Source organism: Panthera leo, chromosome A3, assembly GCF_018350215.1.
Source record: "Panthera leo isolate Ple1 chromosome A3, P.leo_Ple1_pat1.1, whole genome shotgun sequence".
Lineage (NCBI taxonomy): Eukaryota > Metazoa > Chordata > Mammalia > Carnivora > Felidae > Panthera > Panthera leo.
This window is the reverse complement of record NC_056681.1, coordinates 78,802,617-78,819,683: the sequence shown is the minus strand read 5'-3', so window position 1 is coordinate 78,819,683 and position 17,067 is coordinate 78,802,617. Positions and strand designations below refer to the sequence as shown.

At 37.7% G+C, this 17,067-nt stretch overlaps 1 protein-coding gene and 1 long non-coding RNA gene across 4 annotated transcripts in view; one reads left to right on the top strand and one right to left on the bottom strand.

The window, feature by feature from the left end:
* LOC122216088 overlaps positions 1 to 17,067 on the bottom strand; it is a 43,385-nt gene that overhangs the window by 4,690 nt on the left and 21,628 nt on the right. The gene's annotated exons all lie outside the window — the stretch shown is intronic.
* Positions 1 to 17,067, top strand: part of PUS10 (pseudouridine synthase 10) — a 71,685-nt gene that overhangs the window by 40,143 nt on the left and 14,475 nt on the right. For all 3 annotated transcript variants that reach the window (XM_042932353.1, XM_042932352.1, XM_042932354.1), the window contains exons 6-12: positions 2,006 to 2,117; positions 4,229 to 4,290; positions 4,536 to 4,581; positions 7,000 to 7,064; positions 8,416 to 8,501; positions 9,574 to 9,699; positions 16,339 to 16,395. In XM_042932353.1, the coding sequence (XP_042788287.1) occupies positions 2,006 to 2,117; positions 4,229 to 4,290; positions 4,536 to 4,581; positions 7,000 to 7,064; positions 8,416 to 8,501; positions 9,574 to 9,699; positions 16,339 to 16,395 (554 nt within the window). The remainder of the gene's footprint in view (positions 1 to 2,005; positions 2,118 to 4,228; positions 4,291 to 4,535; positions 4,582 to 6,999; positions 7,065 to 8,415; positions 8,502 to 9,573; positions 9,700 to 16,338; positions 16,396 to 17,067) is intronic.

Sequence of the window (17,067 nt, the reverse complement as noted above, 5' to 3'; positions counted from 1 at the left end):
AGACTATGAAGGGTTTAAAATGCCACTTTTCTTAAATACATGAGAAATGTTTTAACTCATATTTAGGATTGGTTTTTGCTGTAACCCCTTGTACTCTCTTGGGTCTAAACAATGTTTAAATGGTTTTCTATTCTTGTATTTTTTTGTTTCAACTTTTTATCCTTTAAAATGTGTTCTCATACATTAGTTATTTACTTTTCAACTGTGATGCTATATTATGCCAATATCATTAAACTGTTGACACAACATCAAATAGTCTTTTAAAATACTTAAAAAGTTTCTAATATTCAGAGAATTGGGAACAGTTTATGAAGCTCAAACACTTAGTGTTTCAATAAGTTCTTAAATGTAGAGAAATAATATGATTATTTGTCAGATATAGAGTTTATCAGGGTATTTCATTGTTAAACCACAATTCCAAAGCATATGAAAACATTCTGTGTAATCAGTTATACTTTCAACTGGATATCGAATTGGTACATCAACTATTTCTTAACTTTATTTCTAGAGGAAAGTCATCTTTACATATTTTTTTAGATCAATTACATTTAGCCATTAGCTAAATTATTTTTTGTTTTCTACCTGCAGTTAGTAGTGTCTTTTGGTCTTCAAGAATTAAATTACAATGAATATTTGATATAAGTAGTCATTTTCTATCAGTGAAAGTTGTACATTAGAAAAAATGATTCACAAGCTGGCCCTAACATCTCTTTTGTTAAAAGAAGCCCTGTATATAGCTGTAAGACTGATTTGTAGTTTTAATAATTTGAATGAAGTGGACTTGTTAATGTATTAGTGATATCATATTATACTCAGCATAACAAAGCAGTTTTAATAATATCATAGCATGCATGTTTTTCTTTTCTTTTCACTTCAGTTCCTTTCTTTTTTTTTCTTCCTCCCTCCCTTCCTCTTTCCCTCCCTCTTTCTTCCTTTCTCTCTTTCTTTCTCTCTTTTTATTTTTTAAGTAGGTTCCATGCCCAGTGTGGGGTTTGAACTCATGACCCAGAGATGAAGAGTCTCATGCTCTACTGACTCAGTCAGCCAGGCACCCCCTTCAGTTCCTTTCTATAACAATTTTAGTCGTAAAATTGTTCAAACTCAAACTAAAAGCTAGAAATCATAATTGGGACTTCCCCAAATCTGTTTATTGGCTCATGAGTAGATTTGGGGGGAATGTCAGATTTTTATTCAGACATTTTTCTGATATTAAATTGACAAGCATTTCAGCACATTGATATTTTAGAATTTAATGTTTCTTCTTCAGCAGTAAAATACAGCTTGTACACTGATTTCCCAAAAGTAAGCCCCATTATCAGGAGGAGAGTAGATACAAACATTTTTAGTCTGGATGAGGTTATCCTAATACACAGTTTTGTTGTTTCTGAGCAATAAATAATCCCTTCTATTACACCTTTCTGTCTTCTGATGTATACATCCAGGAATCTGGCAATGGTAGCTCAGAAAAGGTCATTAGTATTCTTTTGTCTTTGAAGTTTAAAAACTATCTTATATACCATTTTATTTATTTATTTATTTATTTATTTATTTCATACCATTTAAAATGTTTTTTGTTTTTTTTTTTTAATTTTTTTTTCAACGTTTTTTATTTATTTTTGGGACAGAGAGAGACAGAGCATGAACGGGGAGGGTCAGAGAGAGAGGGAGACACAGAATCGGAAACAGGCTCCAGGCTCATCAGCCCAGAGCCTGACACGGGGCTCGAACTCACGGACCGCAAGATCGTGACCTGGCTGAAGTCGGACGCTTAACCGACTGCGCCACCCAGGCGCCCCTAAAATGTTTTTTGATTCTACTAGATGATAAGGTCCACGAGCTGAGGGATTTTTGTCTACTTGTTCTCTACTTTCTAGCTAATGTGTAAAATAGCACCTGGCACATAGTAGGCACTCAATAAATATTTTTAAATAATTGCATAAATTTTTGCCTTTAGTTGAAAAAGTGAAATTTTTCATGTCAGTGAATTAATTTTTATGTTATTCAGAAAGCAGAATCTGTCTCTGGGAAGAAATGATATAGTTCAGCTAAAAGAAGCCTACAAATGGATAACTCACCCCCTGTTTTCAGAGGAACTGGGTGTTCCCATTGATGGAAAGGTATTTGATCATCAGCACTGTTAATTTTGTTCGCTGGTTTTACATCATCATATGGCAGAATTTTGATTAGTCAAAATAATCTTCTCTTTAAATAATGGAGGATTTTTAAACTTTTAACATCTTATTTTCTAACAGTCTTAAATTGAGAAAGTTTTTATTTTTTTTAAGACTTCTTTGTGATCTAAGACATTTATGTGTATAACAAGTATAGTGTACCCTAATTGACTTTAAAAGATTAGAAATTAATCTATGCCTTTAATATATTTATAGTTTAATTGGAGAGACACATATTAATACAGAGCAATACATAAGTAACTATGAGTAACTTATGTAACTTAAATAGTCAACTCTGGTTATCTGTGGCTAATCTTATTTTCAGATATAATCAGTCAACTACAGTGAGCGTGGATCCAATCTATCCCACCTTGTTGGTATCTCAAGTCCCTCCTTTTCAATTTTAAGTAGACACCGCCTTTGAAACCAGAACACTTAGCTGTCTCCCCTATTCCAGAACAGACCTCACCTCAATCTCCAGAATGGATTGAATTTAGGGGAGAGTTCGACAGGTTTCCAGATGTGGAAACAGGACATATTACCAGCTTCTCTTAAATTAGATTTTAATAGTATGGCCTCATAGCTTTATCATTTTGCTTGAAGGAAATTCCCTGAATATCAGATACACCTTTATTCCAGTAAAATCACCAAACCATCCTTCAAAGCTAAATAGTTAAAAAATTTTTTTCACCATTCAGAAAAATTCTTAGCTCTGTTTCTCTCTGTTCATATGAATAAACTCTGTCCTTTAAACTGAATACTGATAGAATAGAGAATAAAACCACTTCACACATATACAGAGAGGAAATGAGGTAATGAAAGTACTTTGGAAATTAGAGAAGTTATTGATGCAAAATATTTTTACCTCAAACTTCAGTTTTGAAGCATAAGTAATTTTACATGTTGAACCAGTGAGAACAGAAAATAGAAAACAAAAAGATGCAAGTGTACTAATAGATTCAGAATGAGTGAAGTTTTCTTGAGTAAAAGGAATGTCTTGTGATTTTAATTTTACTTTGTAGATTAGAGAGAAAAAAAAAACCTAGTTATTCATTATTGTGATTCTAGAGTAGCTAATATGCTTGCTGATGATTCAATGCAATCAATAAATATAGAAATACTCAATAAAGAAGAATAAATTGTTACATGGTGTGGCATTTATTGTTTTTCTCTATGTTGAATTTTTGTTCTCTGTGGAGATGAATGTATATAGAGTATGAAATTGTGCTTATTTTGTATGCAAGGATGTTCATTATAGCATTTTTTAATAACAGAAAAGCTTACAACTTAAATGTCCAACAGTCCCTAGAGTTGAAAAGATGTCCTTGGCATATTAATTAAAGTAATTTTCCAAAAGTATGTTTAATATCCCATGAAGTATATACATTTATGTTTATATTATAAAAATAGCTAAAAGGAAACACGCCAAACTGTTACTACATTCTACCTCAGTGGTGTGGGATTAAAAAATCCATTCTGTGTTTATTTATTTTATAATTTGTATGTATCATTTTTGTGATAAAAAGCTAAGATCTCTCTTTTAAAATTCAAATCCATTAAGAAGTTTGAGCACTTAAAAATAAAGCCTTAGCACAAAAATAATAAAAAAATAAAGCCTTGTACAGAGATTTTAAGTATGTGAATAAAATGCTTTTGCCTTGCTAATAATCCTAATCATAATACTGACAGGAACAATTCTTTCAGTTATCTCTTTCCAGTTCCCTGAATTCTCTTTCATCTTCACATCGAATTTATATACATGCACAAAAATCATACAAATTTATTTCAAAATTTGTTAAATTTTTTTTTGGTAGAATCACTAGTAATTGAGCTTTGAAGTGAAAAAAAAAAAACAAAAAAACAAACAAAAAACCCAACAAAATTATATCCTTTTCAGTGGCCCTGTGAACAAGCTGATTTGAGAACAGTAGTATTCCAGTTTTCCTTCTCATTCGTTTTCTGAGCCAATCTTTGAGAGTTAATTTCTATTTCCATTCATAAGTGGTTAGATGTTGGTTTCCTTTTGCTCATTTTTAAACTGTCTTTATAATTTTTAGAGCTTGTTTGAAGTGAGTGTGATCTTTGCTCACCCAGAAACAGTTGAGGATTGCCACTTCCTGTAAGTTGCTACGTAAACAATGTCAATTGTGTAACATTGTTAATGCTTTTGGGTTTTCATGAAACAGCCCTCTTTGTAACTTGTCATGTTTTAGCAGATTAAACCAATACAGCTGGTATAGAGATTCATTTTGTCTGTTCCTAATATCCTGAATTTAGCAGCAATATTATATAAAATATATTTGAGTTATATTCACCCCAAAATAAACTCATTAACTTTTCTTTATTAACTTGGATTTTACTTAGACGTGCAATATGCCCAGATTGCTTCAAGCCAGCCAAAAACAAACAGGTAAAGATTCCTCCTTTTTATTCTTTATTGAGTTTTATTTGAGCTGAATATTCAAATTAACAACAAAATGATATGTGTTAGAGATGTTGTCAATGTATCTTTTAATCATTCTTTAAATATTTCCATTTGCTACAGTTATTTTTTTTCCAACTCTGAACACCTTTGCCTCTAGCTAGGAAGTCATAACACAAACATTCTCATATTTGTGTCACTGTCTAGGTTGTCTCCCTGGTGTTGTTAAATTTAGAACCAGTGTTTCAATGATGTTACTGTTATCCGTTTGGGGAAATTCGACTTTGAGGTTTTATTCCCAAAATTACATCATTGGGGAAAATCCATGTTAATTATTAGCATTCCAAACTTTTGTCTAATACTCATTTTCTAGAAATTGGTATTTAAGAAATATAATCCAAAATAAATTATTTTACTTAGGACAATCTGAATTAATATGCCTATTTCAGGCTACATTTGCAAAAGGGCATTTTATACAAACTCCCCTTTATTTGATGTGAGCTGGTTTTCATGTTAATGAGCAAAATAGTTAGCATGCATTTCAGTTTCTGCTATGCCAGGGTAGAATGGCAAGGCAACAATATTGGCAAGATTTCATGCCACAGATACTTACCTGGTTTTATGTGAAGATTCAAGCATTACTTTTACTGACATCCATTTTACCCTTATGGTCGTTAAAAAGAATATAAACTTGGGGCATCTGGGTGGCGCAGTCTATTAAGTGTCTGACTCTTGATTTTGGCTCAGGTCATGGTCCCAGGGCCATGGGATCAAGTCCCACATCGGGCTCTGCACTGAGCATGGAGCCTGCTTAAAAGATTCTCTCTCCTGGGGCACCTGGGTGGCTCAGTCGGTTAAGTGTCTGACTCTTGATTTCAGCTCCGGTCATGATCTCAAGGTTTGTGGGTTTGAACTCCACGTAGGACTCTGCACTGATTGTGCGAAGCCTTCTTGGGATTCTCTCTCTCTCTCTACCTCTGCCCCTACCCTGCTCACATGCGTGCACGCACATGCTCTAAAAAATGTATGTGTGTGTGTGTGTGTGTGTGTGTGTGTATGTGTGTATATGTGTGTATGTGGTAGATATGCTAGAACAAATTAGTGTATATATACGTGGCGTATATATACATATATATATGTGTATATACATATATGTGTGTGTGTGTGTGTGTGTGTGTGTGTGTGTGTGTGTGTGTATTCATTGCCAAAGATACATCTGTTAGTCTTTACTCTTGCTTTGACTGGTTGCTGAGCCTTTTGGAACCAGGGGGTGGTAGGGGGAGGGGGTGTTGAGGGATGGGAGACAGAGTTGGCACCATTTGTCAAATTCCCTGTGCAGCAAGTCTAAATGTGAGAAAGTCTAAAGCACTGCTTCCCACCTTTCTCACATCATGATACACCTAGAACATTACCATGTTTGTTCAGCACCCTGAAGTTAACAAGTTGCTCTAATCTGGAAGCAATTGGTCTAGGGGTTCTTCGGCCCTTGTGAATTAGAGGGCTCAACATCTTGGCACAACTGTAGCTCGTTGCTTTGCCATACTAGTTGGAAAGCTCTGCCCAAATGACCTGTAGCCATGTTTATATTGAAGATCTCATTGCATTGTTTGTTATCTTTGAGGAAATATACAGGTACCAGCACCAAATTGTAGAACAAGGAAATTTTTGTCAAAGCATCACAGATACCACATCATTTGGCCAGTGGTATAGTGTATGTAGTTTTCCTGCCTTATTGCTGAGAGCAAATTAAATAACCTTTTGAGATTCTTTCAGGCTTAAGTTTTCATATCTTAACAAATAGGCACTGAATTTTCAGTTTTAACCCTATAATTTGGGGTTCTCCAAAATATTGTTTAGAAAATCATTGATTTGATGATAAACTGTTGAGAGACCTACATTGTGCCTCTTTTTAGTCAAGTGTAATTTCACAAAACAGAAAAAGTAATTGTAATTTATCATAGTAAGCCATGTATATATACACTAATTTGTTCTAGCATATCTACCATATGGTTTGACTTTTCTTATTTAAAAAAACCCAAAGTGGGACATTTGTTATAGATGTCCTTCTGTTACAGTGGATCTGTTTACTTTCTCTGTGGCTGGCGAGTGGTGTTGAGCTGCTAGATGCCAGGGCGGGCTTGTTGGCTCTGTTTACTCTTAGCCTGGCAACCAACTGCTGAACTGTTCTGCTAGATCTACATGGTGTTATGGACACAGACTAGACTGAAAAGAAAGGCTGTGGGGAGAACTGATGGAATAAATGCTTATGTTTTACCTTCTTGAAGCTATTAAGTATTTCTCTCCTTTAAAATGATGTAATTTCCCCAACTATGTTCTGTGTTTCACCTCTGATGTTTTCTTGTCTGAGTGATAAAATGTCTTTTCTTTTCATTTTACCTTATATAGTCAGTGTTCACTAGAATGGCAGTTGTGAAAGCGTTGAATAAGATAAAAGAAGAGGATTTCCGCAAGTGAGTAGAAGTATAGAAACATGGCGGCATCATGGAATTTTAGAATAAAGGGAATGTTAGAGATAATCTAACATCCAGTCCCTAAAACAAGGCTGGATGTATTTCAGGGATGATGATTGTGTCTTAGTCATTATTATATTCCCAAATCCCTGGCTCAGTACCTGGCATGTACTAGTGTTCAGTAAATGTTTATTGGACTGGTATTTGAATTGGTGTGTCAAATCCAACTTCTTTATCTTTAGAAGAGCATGTTGAGGGAGTTGACTTGCCTAAGATTTCAGCTGGGTAATAGAATAGGCTTAGAGCCAGTGTTCCTGTCTCTCCAGCCCAGAGTTGGTCCCATTACATCCCCCATTTTGAGTATTGTCCATCTGAAGACGAGGGAGAAAAAGGCCCTTCACTTGTTAAAATATGCTGAAATACAATAAACCTCATTTTAATTCTCATTGTATTCATTTTGTTCAATAATATATCATGGTTATCTTTCCAGAATATCCTTGAATAAATTTCAAACAATAAAGTTGTGAGGAAGGTTTTATATATTTTATTGACTAAAAGTGAGTCTCAGGAAGTGGAAATACTTACACTAAAGTTTAGAAAGTAAAGTCAGCCTCTCTTTGCAAGCAATAGGTCCTGAACTTCTAAGTCATTTTTTTTGTTAAGACACTTTAGGAAACTGTATGAAATTTTCAAGCCAAGCATTTGGAGTCCATCCACATTGAGTCATTTACAGGTAGACTCCAGTCCATGGCTTTGGAAGTTCCCAGATGGTAGACAGAAAATAAAGCCATACATTGCTCTTTTCTGTCCTCAGATTGAAGTTTTTTAGTTAAAAGGGCAGGGTCTGCCACATTCCACTTTTTCTGGCCCTGTGTGTGATCTAATTCCCAAGGTCATAGTTGGAATGAGAAAGAGAAAGAGAGAAAACTGGTGGAGACCCTCCCCACAGGTGGGACTTACCAGCTTTACCCAAATGATTAACGATTTTTTAAGCTGGCACCAACTGTTCATAGGGAGCAAGATGGCTAAAGACCCTGGAGAGGCTTCCACTTCATAAATATGGGTTTTTCTCTCAGATCTCAAGGCTGTTAAAAATTATCATCTGGGAACATGCAGCCTCCTGAGTGAAAGGTAGTAGCAGAGCCCTGATTTACTTTGTGTCAGTCTCGTGTATTAAAGTGTACTTGAGGTGTAAAAGATCTTTATGATTTCAAAACTTAAAGTTAGGGAGTGGCTTAGTCCGTGAGAGACTCGGGTTCCGTGTGTCTCAGACAATGCTGATTCATCCTAGTTATGTGGTTCAATATCTTTTCTGGAAAATAGTAGCTGTAAAATTTATTTTGTTTTGCAGGCAGTTTCCTTGTCCTCCAAACTCACCAAAGGCTGTATGCACTGTTCTTGAAATTGAGTGTGCTCATGGTGCTGTTTTTGTGGCTGGTAAAATATTTAGTCTAGAATATACTTATGCTGTCAACTTACTATCCTTTCTGAAAACTCAAGTCACCTCTCTGTTTCCTTTTAATTTTTGTTACCAGGTTCTGATTAATTAACTCTTTTGAGAACTAGGACTGATAGTCAAGCTTATTTTAGCTTCTGTAGGTATTCTCAAGGTCCACTCAGATTGGTTATTTGAAATACCATGCCAAAGGGAAATGACACTTCTTAAGTTTTAATAGTTTCCATCAGAGGTGGCCAATACCCATAGAAATATGGGTAGATGCAGAGACCCGAAACTGATCGGGAGAAACATAGCTACAGAAAGCATAAAAGCAAACTTGAAAAAAATAATTTTATTATCTGCAGAATGACTGAAGATTTGAGTTTCTGCTTTAAATAAAAAATTGTTGCATTGACCTTCCCAAGAGGTAATCTAGCAGATAGTTTTTGTTTTGAAAGCTACATCTATTTCATAGTAATGGCCGAAATGAAATTGTTTCGTGGTCTTAACTATAATACTCTGCCCTGTGGTAATGAAAGCTACCTGCCATGGTGCAGCTTTCTTCATAAAGCAGTGAGTCATTTTCTGTTTGTTTTTTTTTGTTTTTTTTTAATTAAAAAACTTCAAAATTTCCCGTATTTGAAGTCTTTGGAATATATTATCACCAATGAGTATTGCATTAAAGTATTATTAATCAGGCATAAAAGCAGTAGTTGCTGGGTTTTTTGGTAATGACCCTTGGTGTGTTCCATAATGTAACTTGTTCAGCCAGCCAATCGGATTAATAAATATATTGAGCATTTTATTTTTTTTTATTGAGCATTTCTTTAGAGCTCGTTTGATGATTCATATCATGTCTTTAACCATCTCTTCTATTGTTACCTTAAATCTTTTAATTTAATTATTTATATGTCTGTATGCTGGCTCCCCAAGTTAGATTGTAAGTTAGTTGAAGGGTAAGCCTTGCTTTGTATCGTGGCACCTAGGATATTGGCACTCAGTATATAGTTGTTTTATCTTATTATGTTAATTATATCATTCCATCCAGGCTACCTTATGTTTCTTTGGCAGGGAGATATAATAAATATTCCAGGAATCTACCGCAAACTCCTTGGATAATTGATGGAGAAAGGAAGCTGGAATCTTCAGTGGAAGAATTAATTTCAGACCATCTTTTGGCAGTATTCAAAGCAGAGAGTAAGTGTTATAATATTGATATTTTAAATACATTGTCATTCATGAATAGGTTTCTTTGCAGTGGCGGGAAAGATTTCTAAATTTTGTAAATCACCAGATCTAGACTCCTTGCCTGGCAGCTTCCCATGAACAAGGGTCACCATGTCCTGAGCACCTCTGGCTTGGGCTGGATTTGAGCCGAGGATTTCTTTCGTCTCTCAAGATGACTATTCTTTCCTGGGCAAATTCAAAACCACTGAAACTATTTTAAGTGAATGCACTTAAGTTCTGACCTTGGGACACCTCAGACTTGGCCTCTTTTGGGGGAATATGAGGAAATTAAAACACAACTTCCACATCCAGTTCTTGTTCAAGAATAATCGCTGGTAAAAAAAAAAAAAAAAAAAGAATAATCGCTGGCAAATGTCTAGCTTCCACCTTAACTGCTAAAATGTCCTGGGATAAAGTTCAAGCCTAGAGAAAGCAGGTCAACAGCTACCATTTCATGAAGACTTCATGATAGTTGTGTTGTATTTTAATTTTCCAGGTATTAATGAGCCCAGGTTTGTGGGATGAGTCAGATCCTGCCAGGTTTAGGTTTTCTCTGTCTCTGTAGGTCTGCCAGGTCGCAGACCACATAGAGACTGTGATTTCACCTAGGATTAGGCTAGAGGGAAGGGGCTAAGATTTCAATTGCAGGAAGTCATGTTGTACAACAGGAAAAACTGTAGGCCATAAGCAATGATTGATTTACTTTAAAGTGGGTCTCCTAGCATAATTAGAACACTTTTTTTGAGGAAGCAACTAGATATCTACTCTTCTCTCTGAAAAACCTTGAGACAAGACTGCTTTAGGAATGGCAAGCAGATGATTGAGATGAGATATGGCTATTCCTTCCACCTCTCTGGCTTGTCAAGAAGGAAGACAAGCACTTTAAAACACATCCCTCTTATAATTTGTTGCCTATCAGGTAGGTGGACTCTCTTTTTAAGGGTCTTTAAGAATTGTTTACTGAATAAAGAAGAAATTAACCTAGCAACCTAACGTTTTCCAAAATCTCAGCAGTAAAGACTCTGGGATAAGGGACACCTGGGTGGCTCAGTCAGTTAAGTATCCGACTCTTGATCTTGGCTCAGGTCATGATCTCACAGTTTGTGAGTTCAAGCCCCATGTAGGGCTCTGCAGTGACAGTGTGGAGCCTGCTTGGGATTCTCTCTCTCCCTCTCCTTCTGCCCCTCCTCCGCTTGTGTGTGCATGTATTCTGTCTGTCTGTCTCTCTCTCTCTCAAAATAAATAAATAAACTTAAAAAAAAAAAAGGACTCTGGGATATTGCCATGAGCTTTTACTTGGTTAATATCTACATACTGGGTATCGTGTAAGATTTATCCAAATTATAAAGAAGTGAAAATTAAGCTTTAGTACAAAAAGTTTCTTTCAAACTCTTTTTGGAGCCACCTGACTCTCTTTCTATAAGATGATTCAAGAAACTTTCAGTTTTGATTATTTGGGTCTCAAGGAAGGCCCCATTGCCAAGAGGGCCGTCAGGAGGCTCTGAAACAGATGTGTTTCCCCCTTGCAATCTTTCATGAAGTTAGCTTGGTTTCATTTTCCATTTGAGGGGGGGAAATTGTCCCCAAACTGAAAATGAAGCAAACTGTGTGTTTAGCATCTGTAATTGTGTCCTGAGGAAATTTATTGAGAGCTGCTTGAGAAAAAGCAGACCTCTGGGCCTTGATGCTAACTGGCTCCTTGTCAGGGGATAAAACCTGTTGTTAGAAATGCCTGATTGATAGCATCAATTTGCTAAACCTGTGTATCTCAGATATATTACTCATTATTTCTGCAGATAACATGTGACAACTCTGGGAAGATGGTTCTGACTGATGTACCTCTATGTTTTACAACTCTTTGAAAATAAGTGGTATTATATGAGGCAGTCTAGCTACTCTTATAAAGGTCCCTTCCCCTAAATGGGAGATTTCTCAGTCACTTCAAACTGGCACATCATATTATCGATTTGCTAATCCCCTGGTTAATGAGTAGTAAACTTGGACACACTCTCAAAGTCACTGTGTCTAAGAAACTTTCCCCTAATACATTTGCTATTTCACTTATTGAATAAATATCTGTCATGTTATTTCCCTACTGAAAACTTGTCAATGACTACATGCAGGATAAAATCCAAACTATTGAACTTGATCTTCTGAGGCCTTCATCATCTGGCCTCTGCCCATTTTTCAGTTCCATCATCTGTGTGTTCTGTATGAGGGCCACTACCCACTACATACTAGCTGAACTGCTGATAGTTCCTGATCATTCTTGCACTTGGTTTTGTTTTTGTTTTTACAATTTCTGTTCCTTTGAGCAAAAGGAACTCACAGGATTATGGGGATAAGACAAGGCATAATGTGAATTTAGAAAACTCAACCAGGGCACCTGTCTGACCCAATCAGTGAAGCGTATAACTCTTGATCTCAGGTCTGAGTTTTGAGCCCCACATTGATGGGGTATAGAGATTACTTAACAATAAAATCTTTAAAAAAACAGAAAAGAAGGAACGCCTGGGTGGCTCAGTCAGTTGAGCGTCTGACTCTTGGTTTCGGCTCAGGTTATGATCTCACAGTTTGTGGGTTCGAGCCCCACATCAGGCTCTGTGCTGGCAGTGCAGAGCCTGCTTGGGATTCTCTCTCTCTCCTTCTCTCTCTGCCCATCCCTCACTTGTGCTGTCTCTGTCACTCTCAAAATAAATCAACTTAAAAAATTTTTTTAAAAAGGGGAGCCTGGGTCACTCAGTCAGTTAAGAGTCTCATGCTCTACCAACTGAGCTAGCCGGGCGCCCTCACTCAGTCAGTTAAGCATCCGATTTTAGCTCTCAGAGATCAGGTCATGATCTCACAGTTTGTGGGTTCGAGCCCCGCGTCGGGCTCTGTGCTGACAGCTCAGGGCCTGAAGCCTGCTTTGGATTCTGTGTCTCCCTCTCTCTCTGCACTTCCCCCACTCATGCCGTGCCTCTCTCCTTCAAAAATAAATAAACATCAAAAAAATTAAAAAAAAAAAAAAAAGAAAAAAAAAGAAAAATGAAAACTCACCCAAATTTTAAACATGTATTTCCTAATACTTAAGGTATTAAGGTATTAAGGAGTTAATACTTAACTCCTTTTCCTTTTGTTGTTAGCATTATTCATAATTGCATACGAATAAAGTTTTAAAGTTTACCCCCAAAAGTATTTTTAAGTGAGTTTTCTATTATGTACTTATCTATTTATTTTTAGAGCAGAGAAGGAAGGAGGAAAGAGCACGCAAGCAGGGGAGAGGGGCAGAAGGAGAGGGAGAGAGAATCTTAAGCATGCTCCACGCTCAGCACAGAGCCTTATGTGGGGCTCGATCCCACAACCCTGGGATCATGACCTGAGCCAAAATCAAGATTCTGATGCTTAACTGACTGAGCCATCCAGGCGTGCCATCCCCAAAAATATTTCTCAATGTATTGTCCAAATTTGAGATATTTTCCTAAAAGATATAATAAATAATCACTTCTTCCTTTGTCTGGATTTAATGTTTCTCTGGACTTCCCAAGGGCCTAGCTTGGGATCCTACACCTCTGGAATTTGTGGAAATTTTATGGGCTAATTTATGAATTGGAAATTTCTGGTCTGATTTAGCTGTCACTGTTCGACTTACCTCTCTGTATCCTGTTCTTTCCCTTCTCCCCCATCAGTCACAGGTTATGGCTCAGTCACTGTGGATCCCCTGGTTCCCTGACATTATGGCTGGTTTGGAGATGGAGGTGGGCAGGTATAAGACAGATCACAGCCCCAGGGAGTCAATGTCTTTCAGCTTCCCAGATGCCATTCTGAATTCCCCATTTATCTATCCACCCCTAGTTAGTGCTACCCTTGAGTCTGTTGATTCTGTCCAGAAGCTACTGATGTTACCATGGGTTTTATTAACAATGGAGTCTAAACATGGAGTGGAGGGTTCTTTGGGACTCAATGGTCCACAGAATCCTATTCCTTGCCTGGCCTTGATTCTCTACCTCAAGAAAAGCCTGACCCTGTGGCTCTCATAGCTGCTTACTTGGCCAGTTCTTAGGTATTAACGCAGCACAAGTTACCCAGGCTTCTTTTTATTTTTATTTATTTATATTTATTTTTTAAGTGTGGAACCCAACATGGGGCTTGAATTTACGACCCTGAGATCAAGACCTGGACACCTGGAGCACCTGGGTGGCTCAGTCGGTTAAGCGTTTGACCCTGGCTCAGGTCATGATCTCGCAGTTTGTGAGTTTGAGCTCTGCATCGGGCTCTGTGCTGACAGTTCAGAGCCTGTAGCCTGCTTCAGATTTTGTGTCTCCCCCTCTCTCTGCCCCTCCCATGCTTGTGCTCTGTTTCTCAATAATAAATAAGTTAAAAAAAAAAAAAAAAAGACCTCCACATTGCCAGTGCAGAGCTCAACATGGGGCTTGATACCATGAACCACGAGATCATGACAGGACTCAAAATCAAGAGTTGGATGCTCAACTGACTGAGCCATACAGGTGCCCCAATTTACCCAGACTTTTGAGCCTAAATTCAGCTTAAATTCTAGTCCTACCTTGGCTGTCTGGCCCTTACCTAACCAGTACTGGGTTACTCCTCTCTATGAGACCCATAGCTTTGGGCCCTGTGGGAGAGAGGAGCCCACTTTACCCTGACAGTACATGTCAAACAATAGTTCAGAACCTATGTTCCCTAAAGTGTTGACCTTGGCTTGCCAAAGGGATCTCTTAGACATGAGGAAAGGGTGAAATCCTACTTTCTTCACAGCTAAGTATCTTCAAAAAGAGGGCCAATCTTCAGTGTAGTTTTCATAGGCCTTTCCAAGCCTTTTAACCTTCCTTTTTCTAAAATCTACATGGGACCTTTACATATAGACTCTTTCCTGGGAAAAAAGTGGCTGTCTAAATGGTGTTCACCATTCCGCCTTTCCCATTTGCTCTTTCCGGCTATCTTGTTCTTCCTCATCTTGTGCTCTCCGAAGTAGCTGGACCATTGAGGAATAAATACAAATCTCATAGCTCATGTTGCAGTTGTGCTCTTAGTGCTGTATGTGCTCATAATGCTATGTGCTTCCTGTCGTAGCCCTACCCACTATATTACAGTCCCTATCCCTCCACAAACAGTAAGCCCTGTGAGGATCAGGACCGTGTCCATATTGTTTATCTCCCCTGTGTCTAGCACAGTGCCTTGTACACAGTGCCTTGTATAGCCTCTAATATATGTATGTGTTCAGAGATCTTAAACTTTACCAAACTCTAATGACTGACCAGAGTTCTCCAAACGTCCCAGCCTTTTCTAATCCCTGATCCAAGAAGACCAGTCTTGCTTTCCCTGTGGGCATGAGTCTGAACTCTTCTGCCTATCTCTTGGTGGTGTTGTATAGACAGTGGTTAAGAGACTCTGGATGGAGTCAGACCACTTGGTTCAAATCCTGGCCCTACCACTTACCAGTAATGTGATCTTAGGCAAGTTACCTATCCTGTCTGGCTCATTTTCCTTGTAAGTAAAATGAGGATAATGATAGTACCTACCTTATAGTGTTAACATCTATGAAAAATTTAGAATAATGCCTGCCTGTGGTAATGTTTGCTATGGCAATGATGGTGAAATTGTCAGTTTTGTATCTAAGAAAGTTATGATGCAACAGCTGCCCCCCGCATCTTTTTTTACACCATTTCCCATTCTAATATTTGCAGCTTTTAGTCTAGGACGATCCATTTATCTTAGAATGAACACTAGTTTTGTTGTGGTCCCAGCTTAGGCTTTGCTTGATACAAAGAATTTACTTTTAAACCCTTCCCCCCCCCCCCCCCCCACTCCTCTTCCTTTCATAGAGTTTAATTCTCAAATAAATGATTTTGCTTTGTTTTGTTTCAAGGAAAAAAAAAAAAAAAAGAAGGAAAATGACAGATTTTTCACCATAAGCTTGTGACCAGGGTTGTTGTGGAGCCTTCCTCTAAAAAGTGCTCTGCCTCTGGTCTCCCATGGGATGGTGGCATGAGGTGATAGTTAAGGTCTGGCTTTGACATCAGAAATGTCTAGCTCTGGGGCGCCTGGGTGGCGCAGTCGGTTAAGCGTCCGACTTCAGCCAGGTCACGATCTCGCGGTCCGTGAGTTCGAGCCCCGCGTCAGGCTCTGGGCTGATGGCTCGGAGCCTGGAGCCTGTTTCCGATTCTGTGTCTCCCTCTCTCTCTGCCCCTCCCCCGTTCATGCTCTGTCTCTCTCTGTCCCAAAAATAAAAATTAAAAAAAAAAAAAAAAAAAAAAAAGAAATGTCTAGCTCTGTCTGCCATTTAATCATGCGACCTTGATAAAAGTACTTATCCTTTTAGAAGCTTGGTGTTCTTTTATTTAATACCTACATCATAAAGTTCTAATAAGGATTGAATGAATTAATGTATGCAAAATGTTAGCTCAGTGCCCAGCATATAGGTGCTCAATAAATGGTACTTCTTATCATTGCTATTTTTATTAGAGATTGGGATTAGAGGTGGGATGGCGACTATCCCTTGGAGTTCTCCTGTAGATTATTTCAGACAAATGGGGTTTCTACCAACGGGTAGGAATGAAAGTCTTAGGGCTATTATGTTTCTGATTATTTTTCTTTATCTCCTTTGCAAAGGTTTTAATTTTTCCTCCTCTGGAAGAGAAGATGTAGATGTGAGAACATTAGGAAATGGTAAGATTGCAACAGCATCACTTGACTAGAACTAACTTTCAGACTATCACCCTTCTCAGACAGCAGGTTCACTGTAGTTGCTCAGTTAAAACCAAAGTGGGCAAAGCCCAGAGCTTCTCCCAGTGAGGAGGCTTTGCGAATTATGGAGCTACCTTTATAAATTATATGATTATGTCTTAACAGGAATCATGTGTTCAGAAGCCATCCTTATTGCATACCTATAGGTTCTAAGGGAATTTTATGTGGATTAACAAGGTGGTAACCAAGTTTTTCCAAAAGTTTGATTATTAATTGTTCCATTTGATAACATTTCAGCAGTACCAGTACAGTTTTCAAAATGCACATCTTCATTTAAAAAGTGATTCTGTTCTCTTAGCCTTCATTTCTCTCATTTTGCATTGTTGCATTACAAGAAAGATGCTGAGAGTTAATAGTCCCTTCCCCTTATGGAATCACAGCTTTTCCATTTCACTAGTGGATTAGGCTAGGAGGATGGATTTCAGCTTGGTATACCTGGGCATTGCTGTGTGTAATAATGTTGCCTTTGTGTAACCAAATCAATTAGCAGTTGTTTGGATTTTATTTTGTAATTAACACAGGCTTGTTCGTGGACTTTTGGGAAAGCAGTCATTTTCACATGTTGCCTGTCCTGGGGTTTAGCAGCCCCCCAAA